Source organism: Musa acuminata, chromosome BXJ3-4 (assembly GCF_036884655.1).
Source record: "Musa acuminata AAA Group cultivar baxijiao chromosome BXJ3-4, Cavendish_Baxijiao_AAA, whole genome shotgun sequence".
In the NCBI taxonomy this organism is placed as follows: domain Eukaryota; kingdom Viridiplantae; phylum Streptophyta; class Magnoliopsida; order Zingiberales; family Musaceae; genus Musa; species Musa acuminata.
Genome location: NC_088352.1, coordinates 42,686,733 through 42,695,947, shown reverse-complemented (window position 1 = coordinate 42,695,947; position 9,215 = coordinate 42,686,733). Strand labels below are relative to the sequence as shown.

Sequence of the window (9,215 nt, the reverse complement as noted above, 5' to 3'; positions counted from 1 at the left end):
GAGTTATTGATGACTTACTGTGATTTATTGTGATTCAACACAAGCGTTGACATAACTTAAGCTTGTTTAATAATTTTTGTTGGTCTAACTTATCGAATGACAGACGCTAACCTTAGATTTTTCTTCTTGATAAATGAATCAATCTTTTTTGCTCGAGCTCCATCATATACTATCAACCCAAGACAAATTAAAATCCTAATGGAACAGAAGGAACTGTGCCGAGCCAAGAACAACTTCAAGCCGCACGATGCTTTCTACCACATTATCTCAAACGGAATTTTACCATAACATTCCTCTAATTTAGAACTCAATTTAATTTCAAACCGCTGTTTTATGTTATGGTTACTTAATTAGAACTGGAAGCTCATTTGCAATTCTCAAAGGACATAATGATTAGATATAGAACATCTTGATGTAGCCTAGTAATATTGTGAGTTAAGCTTGTTATCCTCTTTCTTTACCAGATGTGGTTGCTTCTAAATGGTTTCAGCAACTTACCATGTTGCTCAATGAAGTAAGTACATTCGGTTTCAGGCATGTTGATTTCAGATACTCTTCAGATGTGTTGTTTACAGTGCGGGAATAAGTCAGCATCATTACAGTTCCTCTACATGCAATTCTTGCCAGATGATTTCAGTAAGCCAAATTAAACTCTCTGTATCCAATACATGAATCCTTTTCTGTCATTGTTCCTGTACAATATAATATCTGGTAGCTCAGTAAAAATGCCTATAAATTAAATGTCAACTTCGAATCTATATGTTGCCTTCTCATTCGTAGACGCTATTATAATGATATTGTAAAAGCCAGAGAACCAAAACAAAAGATAGAGAACATAAGTTAAACACCAATATATAGTGTTACACTGAAACTTCACCTCGGCGCTTTAATCGAGAAAACCCACATGCATCTCATGCAAACTAGTGTTACGTAGAACTTCCACAAACAGATAAAACCCTAACCGAGAAGACAGATTACATGAATGCCTTCTCATGCGAATGCATGCACGCATGGCACCTACGTTGAGGAGATTATTGTAGAACTTCATGGAATGGGATGTCTGCGCAGGAACTTTTGAGCTGCAGACGAAGAAGGCATCGACCCTCAAGTGCTCGGTGCAAGCAGAACCTGGTACAAATCAACAAGCAGATCTCGTGCTTCCCATGACTGGTGATCATGTGAGTATTCTTTCCTCAGGCACTCTTACGACAACAGAAGAAGAAGTCGAGATTAGAGTAGAAAGCTACGATTCATTACCAGATGATGTTAAGCAGAGTCTGGCATAACCTAAAACCTGCCAAGCATAAATCACAAGCTCCAGCTATGTATGTATAGAGTGCATGCTACATGGACCATGGATCACCCTGTCTGCTCCTCAAGTCGTTTTCTGGCTCTTGGAAGTCAGTCCAACAGTCATTTAAGCTCCATGTACAAAGACAATCGTACTTCAAAAGAGTCTGCATGAGAAATTGTATCATCAAAGAGACAAATAATAATGAACAAGGAGGACAACTACAAGATGAGGAGCATGCAGGTGCACGTCAATTGAAATGTTCTTTAAGAAACCATATTGTCACAAGAAATACAAGAAGCTTATGGAACACATGCATCTCCATATATTTCTATATGCTAAGCCAACAACAGCAATACTACTACTACTACTGCATGTTTGATCATGGCTTCGACTGGGCATAGAAAGGACAAGATAATGCAGGTTAATGGAGATGATACTGGTTGTGTGTTAACCTCGTATATTCGATCTTCTAGCAAAAGGCAAACCCAAACATGAGTATTAAGTTTCAGTACCAAGTTCTTCTCCTCATCCTCTTCTCATTCCAGATGGCACAATATCATCTAGCAAACCCTCGTCTGTGGGAGCTGATGAGCTTCTCTCCACCAGGAATGGTGTGATCGGATCCTCATACCGTGGATCGGACATCACGAGCTGGCCTGGATGCGTGGGAAGGTGCACATGTCGCTGTGGTGAAGACAAGGCAAGCCGATCAGATGTCGACCTTGTGTCGCGAGGGTGTATGCTGCCGCTAGGGAAGGAGATGGTGTGGTGACAGTGTTGGCCTTCGTATGTGGTGATCACGATGCTGGGGTCGTGTGAAGAGCGCTCGACTCTCTTCTTGACGGTGCACTTGCTGTTCGTGCAGCGGTAGTAGCTCCTGCAAGAATGATGAGAGGCAGTCATCAGCCGAGTTCTGATGCTTTCATCCTCGTTTAGACAAGTCCGGAATGCACTGTGGATGCATAATCACATACATTCAACGAGAAAATAAGAGTAATCATTTGCGACCAACATAACATTTCATGCATAATCATACGATGTTGAATGTTATATTAGCTGGTCATATTAACCACTGTTAGATGCAAAAACGAACATTTGGATGAAAGTTACGGTGATTTGGGACGAAGAATAAGAACATTAAATTGCATAAGAGAATGTTTACATAACCATAAGAGAAAGAAATCGACTTACCTCGGAAATGGGCTGTTCTTGACAGCTTTTTGCCCATATTTTCTCCATCGATAGCCATCTTCCAGTTGCTCGATCTCACTTTTGGTCATGAATGCAAACCTGGGTTGGCGAGTTCTCTTTTGTCCACTCTTGGCACCTGTATTCCTGCAGCCAAATCGAGTCCAACACCTTATCTTTGAAATCCAAACTAGTGAGGAAATCTAACATGGTTTCTCGAATGTAAATACCTTATTAGCTTTCACTAGTCATAAAAGTAGAATCATGAAATGATCACTAGAAAGAGCAATTAAATTCTAACAATACATCCAAGAACTGCAAAAGACAATTGTCAAAAGACTGTCTTCTCTTACTGTTCAATCAAGTAAATTTCAGCAGAAGAATCGATGAAACGATATAATTCAAGAATGAAAATTGGCCATTTGTACAATCAGATTATATTTTTAAGAGGAAAAGGTATTTGTCAGACAAAGGAGAGACATACAGTATACTTTACTGCCTATAAATCTTTGCTTTATGGATAGAGTCAAAATATAGGATACATGGCATAGAGTGACTGAACACATCAAATAACAAGAAGTTGTACAAGCTTTAATGGCAATCATGATCAAACAGGGGAGAAGATGAAAGGAAATAGCCATTTGCAAACACAAATCTATGTATGAAATAAGAGAACAGCAAAGGAAGACAACTGTTCATTCTAATGGAATAATACTTTCTCAATAAGCAGCCATGAAATGTAACATATACTGATGAAATAAGAAGCAGTCAACAAGAGTTTATTAACTACATGAAATCCACAAATTGTGCGATTGGTTGGGCTTAAGATCTCAAAAATTCATCTCTTTACTTGCTATGTCAACTAATCGGAACAGAGAAAATGATCAAAGTTATGTCATGATCGGAGGGATCATTAGAATGTTTCACATATAAGTTAGAGAGAGAAATCAAGATCAAATGATAAAGCAAAATGACCAAAATAGAGTTTCTTACAAAAACACAACATTTTTTATGTTTTAAATAGAAATTAAACAAAATTGGCATTAACAATTGATTGTCTTTATAATTTTCCATAAATATAATTCAATTATCATACCATCAATAATAATTTTTTTTGTTTTTTTATTACTTGTCGAGTGATGCTGAAATAGATTAATATAATAATATATATATAAAAGAAAAGCGCGTAACACGGAATTCCCGCCGCGGGGGGCGGCTGCGCTCGCTCCCCATCGTACCCCCGCATAGTCGCATCTATTTACGCGATTGCCCCTCACCGTCACTCCGCTGCCTCCTTTTCATCGTCTGAAACGGACCCTAAAAACCGAAAAGGGGGGCGAATCTGCTGGCCTTCGATTCCTTCCGTCGCTGAATTCGCCCCCGGAGGGAGGTCTTATCACGACTCTGCCACTCGCCGGAGAGGGAGTGGGGGAAGAGGGAAGAGGGAGACGGCGATACGGCTACGAGACGGAGCGACTCACGCTTTCTCTGCAGCCCTCATGCCGGGGGGCTCCTCGCTCAAGCTCGACGCCACTGCCGCCGTTGCGTTACCGGATCCCGGTTCGGGCTGGAGATTCGTCTGTCCTTCCTCCTCCATTGTCGCCGGTAGATTGAACGTCGGCGGGAATCCATCCCCGATCCTTGCGGGCGTGCACCACTCGACGCCCTCCCCGCCGCAGAGGTCGTGGAGGGAAGCGACGGAGACGTCGGCGCGGAATTTCCAGCTGGAGGACGCGTCTGACGTCGGCGAAAGCCAGCCCTCCTCTTCCTCCATCGGTCCCGATCGGGTGGCGGCGAGTCGGCTGTGGCGGAGATCGGGGTTCACGTAGCGCTCAGGTAAGGGTTTCGATCTCTCTCCACCTCCTCCTACTACTGCCGAAGTACTACTAAACTCCGCTTCTTTATTATTATTATTATCATTATTATTATTATTATTATTAAGAAGACGCGTTGAGGCTTTTGAGGTGTACTTTCGGACGCTTCTCTTTCGTCGTTCCACATTGCTTTTGGGTTGCCCGTATTATATCACACTCGTCTTGGATACCCTCTTTGACATCAGTCACAAGTTGTGGGCCCGCTTAGGTTACCAGTTCGTTTGAGCGGGTAGAAAAAGGGGTTTCTCTGTTGAACATATCATATATCTTAGAAAATATTACATATTATATTATATTAGAAAAAACCTTTTTTTTTTCTTTTTTCAGAAAATATTTCTCATTTTCAAAATTTTGAAAGGAGATTATTATTCACAACATTCTCTTTAATATTTATAATATATTTTTAAAATTATATATTTTTTAATGAATATATATATATATATATATATATATATATATATATATATCTTTCTTTCTTCTTTATTTTCTTTTCCTACTCAAATAATAGTATCGAAAGTATAGACTTGAGAATGGTAAAATTTCTTTTTAATGGGAGAGAGAAGGGAGGTAAGGATGAGTATTAGTGATGATAAATGATAAATGAATTACGGAGTGACGATCGATAGTAGAGGGTGTTAGGGAGTATTAGTGACGATAGGTTATGTATGGATGATCACAAAGGGTGTAATAAAAAAAAAAGATAAAATCAAAATCAAAAGGGTTATAAATAATAAAATATTATTTTAATAATTATTAAGATGCTAGGAATAGTAAAAGATTCTTAAGGCTCTAAATTATAAGCTCAGTTTTCAAATAGTACTTTTTTTAGTTAATACCTGAAATACCCCTCCACCTACCCCTAGGATGAACTAATTTTTCTTTTACACTACGTTACAATGTTTTTCAATGGTACCATAAAAACACTATAATGTAGTAAAAAAAATTATTATAGTGTTTTCTTATTATTACTGAAAACAATATTAGTGTCTTTGTACCATTTTATAGTGTTTTCCTAATATTATTAAAAAACTATAAATATAATTTTTTTAGATATATAAAAATATTATATTATAGTATTTTTTATATTACGTTAGAGCGTTTTTCTGATATTACATTGTAACACAATATAAAAATATTGTGTTGAAAATGCTTTCTCGGGGAAAATCCAAATAGATAGATTTTTTTTCAAAAATTTACTCTTAGAAAGAATATATAATTAAAATTGGCAACGACTCTAAGTAATTAAATCGAGTAGATTAATTAAGGACACGAGGATGATGCTATATCATATATAAAAAAATATTCTAATTTCTATTTGATTCTTACCTCCTCCGGAGCTATGAGTGCCCATCCCCTCAACACTTGGGTTGAAGACAGCTTTTTCTTCATCTTTTGATGGTGTTGGGTGTAGTTGCACAAACAAACATACAGGAAAACTTATCTTCTCCATAGTTAATCGAGGATTTGGTGGGGCTTCAGCGTTTAGATTACGTTCCTCACTAATGGAATTCATCGGATCCCCTTAACAGTGCTCAAAGAGCCACCACCTTCCCTAACCTGCTCAAGCTTTACAAACTCGAGTGACCCTAATTGTTTTGAGTAAAATGACTGGAAGCACAGGTAAATGTTTTACCTGTGCGTCAAAATTCTTTTCATGTATGCATAAAGTGCATATGATATCATTATATGATGCTTCCACCAAACAGTGCAACAATATAGGGATGGATGGTGAAAGTTACTAAATTTATATGACTCGTGCATGTTAAGTTGCGTCACTCTTTTTTTGGCAGGTCTGCAAAGTTCAAAACAAGCTTCTCTGACCTTACTTACAATCTACCCCATGGGACCAACGAGAAGCTGAACGATGCTTGGCTCGTATACTATGACTCTATGTTGTGATATCGTATCTTTATGACAGCATTAAGATAGTCTGACACTGTATATTGTTATGAGCAGCATGCTTGCTTGCATCACCTTCACCAATGCTTGAGTGGCCCCTTGCTCTCTGGCCATTGCTTTTAGCGGGGATACTTGCTGCCATCTTGCTCGAAAGCAACCTTAGGAGCAGTTTGGAAACCCTGCATAGCATTTGTCGGGGGCTTGTTGGCCTAATTCAAGTCTGTAGTTAATTCTGATATTGACAAGGCCAGTCGTATGGATCAGTTGAAGCCCCAGTTTGGACCGCCAATCTACATTTTTCTCTTTTGCCAAAGGCAAAAGACCTGTTGTCTGCAGGTACGTTCGTCTCTCGCCAACTTTTCTATCATGTTTAAGTGACAGCAAGAGAGAAAGATATGGTCCTGAATTTTGATAAGCATTGAACTTTAAAGGCCAAGATTCCTTTCTTTGTTTGCGAAAAGAAATGTAGATGGCATTCGGTTCGAAGCGCAAATTATCTATCTCATGCTCATTTTATGAACTGTTTATTTATGCAGAGCTGTATGCTATGGGATGCAGTTGATGTTGAGTTTTCTCTAAATCTTATGCTATGCTATCTAGCTAAGTTCGAAAACCTTTGAAGCCAAAACTAAGAATCATGCAAGCTTCCATGTTTTGTGCGACAATATCTGCTGCTGTTCACCTGCTTGGATCGTGAAAGTATGTGCCTCATGAGCAGCAGAAGCAAGCTCCCATGTTTTGTGCGACAATATCTGCTGCTGTTCACCTGCTTGGATCGTGAAAGTATGTGCCTCGTGAGCAGCAGAAGCAAGCTCCCATGTTTTGTTTTGATTCTCTGCGGTGCGTACTCAGTAGTACAGTAAGGTTGACTGTAGCACATCGGTCGATCGATGCGAGAGACTGTGGAGGATAGATTCAGAGCCACCTCAGAAAATTATTGAACTTGTGAAGTAGAAAGTTGGGTTTTCATTTATCGGATTTAGTGCTATTTTCGAAGTAAATTTATTATCATATGAATCTTGGTGTATTATTGTATGGTTCTTGTTACCTATCTTATCTTCTTTTATGATCCTCAGCTTTTCTGTGGCTGGATAGTGAATCGATGCTCCATCATGTTGACGCGATGTAGCATGTTGAAGCATTCAGCCAAACAAAACAGTACAAGAATCTATTTCATCTCACATTGTCATGAGATAATGATATGGGGTTCTATACATGGCCGTCATCATCCTTTCATTGGCTTGGCAATGATTGACTGCTCAATCATACTGACATGACGTAGGATGTTAAAGCATCCAGCCAAGCATATCAGTTCTGTCAACAATTTCTCTTTCACCTCACACTTAGATTTTACTTTTTCATTCCTGAATATATTAAGATAAGGTTTTTATTAATCAAAGATTAGTTTTTTATTTTTATAAAATTAATTATAAAAAATTTGATAGTGGTATCAAAGTAAAGTCAAAATGGCTGACTTCAAGTACCTCACCTTACAAAAAATAACTATGAAAATTATTACATCCAAATGAAGATCTTGTTTAGATCGTAAGATATATGAGAGGTGATAGAAAGAGATTTCGAGGATCCTCCAGATATATGAGAGGTGACGAGCTAAAAAAATTCTTTGAAAGACATAAGGAATAAAGATAAGAAGACGTTCTTCCTTATCTACCATGTATCAAGGGTTACAATTTTGAGAAAGTTACAATTCTAAGAAGATGCTTAGAAGATTTTTCAAAACTCTTTAAAGGGGTTAAGAAGATGAGAAAATTTTGACTTAATCACTTAGAATTGAATTTGAAACATTACAAATGAATGAGTTTGGGACTATTTCAAATTATTTTACAAGAGTTCTTACCATTGTTAATCAATTAAGAAGAAATGATGAGAATATAGAAAATATACGTAGGGTCGAAAAAAATACTTCAATCACTATATAAAAAGTTTAATTTTATTAGAGTCTCTGTCAAGAATCAAAGATTTATACCAAATAGTTATTGATGAGCTAATAGATTCTTTAAACAAAGCTCACATTAAAAAAAAATGCTCTAGTGATCATGGTTGTGGAAGAGGCTAAGGATATAAAAGAAGTATGGTCACGATAGAGGATATATATACGGAAGAGGAAGAAATGGGAAAAAAAATTCAAAGTCTAAAAAAAAAAGAAAAAGAGAAGATACAATAGGCCAAAGGTATAATTGTTCAAAATTCAATGCTATTATTAAAAAAAAAAGAAGAAAGGAAATGCTATTACAATAAAAATAGTTGGAAAGAAAGAACGAAAATTCTCTTTTGTTGCTAGCACATAAAAGAAGATATCATTAGTTTTTGGACATCGAAGCTAGCAATCATATGTGTCGTTACATAAATTTATTTAAAAAATTAGATAAAATAGTGAATAAATAAGTCTACTTTGAACCCTCCTCAAAAGTACAAGTGGGAGTCAAAAGGTAACATCTTTATCTGTCTCAAAAATGAAAGTATCAGTTTCTTTCAAATATTTATTATGTGCAAGAATAATATATTTTTTCATCTTGGATAATTATTAGAAAATAGTTATTATATTCATATGAAAGATAACTATTCATATTATATGGTTATTATATTCATGTAAAAAAGGTTATTATTAGAAAATGGTTAATATAAAGGCCTTCCTTCAGCTGCAATCTTATGATATGGTAGTCCAAATAAAAGGTTTCATTCTGCAGGCCCTTCTGTGATGCTATTTCCATCTGTATCTTTTAACTTTCGCTTCTGGTATTATTTCAGTCATTAATGGTCATTTTCTAGAGTGATAGGTTCCACAATACTGCTGCTGTTGATGACACAGTCCTCTTCAACCAGTAACGAGCACTTGGAGGACTCCCTCCCCTCTATCAGGCAATAAGCAACATGATGCGGAAGCCTGGACCTTCTGGCTACAACCTTTTCTATTCTGTTTCTGACTCAGAACTCGATCT

General features: G+C 37.2%; 1 protein-coding gene and 1 long non-coding RNA gene across 5 annotated transcripts; one reads left to right on the top strand and one right to left on the bottom strand.

Annotated features, from left to right (window-relative positions):
• Positions 1-818: 818 nt before the first annotated feature.
• On the bottom strand, positions 819-4,256 carry LOC135635851 (probable WRKY transcription factor 57). 4 transcript variants are annotated; one of them, XR_010495752.1, is made up of 4 exons: positions 3,964-4,256; positions 2,486-2,629; positions 1,258-2,171; positions 819-1,167 (listed from the first exon to the last, which is right to left on the bottom strand). XR_010495752.1 is itself a non-coding variant. In XM_065147240.1 (4 exons), exons 1-3 carry the CDS (start codon positions 4,254-4,256, stop codon positions 1,820-1,822), a joined length of 789 nt encoding a protein of 262 aa, XP_065003312.1. In that variant the 3' UTR covers positions 819-1,457; positions 1,807-1,819. The 4 variants fall into 4 exon arrangements, 2 of the variants coding, with proteins under 2 accessions (XP_065003312.1, XP_065003311.1); XR_010495751.1 differs by having other exon boundaries at positions 819-1,457; positions 1,747-2,171; XM_065147240.1 differs by having other exon boundaries at positions 819-1,457; positions 1,807-2,171.
• Positions 4,181-7,268, top strand: LOC135635852 (uncharacterized). The gene is made up of 3 exons (XR_010495753.1): positions 4,181-4,318; positions 6,147-6,591; positions 6,792-7,268. It is a non-coding gene; the product is annotated as an uncharacterized LOC135635852 (long non-coding RNA).
• Positions 7,269-9,215: the final 1,947 nt, after the last annotated feature.

Bases quoted from the DNA above. Each gene is read 5' to 3' on its own strand.
- LOC135635851 (XM_065147239.1), bottom strand. From the start codon at position 4,256: ATGGAGGAAGAGGAGGGCTGGCTTTCGCCGACGTCAGACGCGTCCTCC. The intron at 2,630-3,963 runs GTGAGTCGCTCC...ATTTGGCTGCAG, and splicing joins ATGAGGGCTGCAGAGAAAGC to GAATACAGGTGCCAAGAGTG. The intron at 2,172-2,485 runs GTAAGTCGATTT...TCATTCTTGCAG, and splicing joins AAGAACAGCCCATTTCCGAG to GAGCTACTACCGCTGCACGA.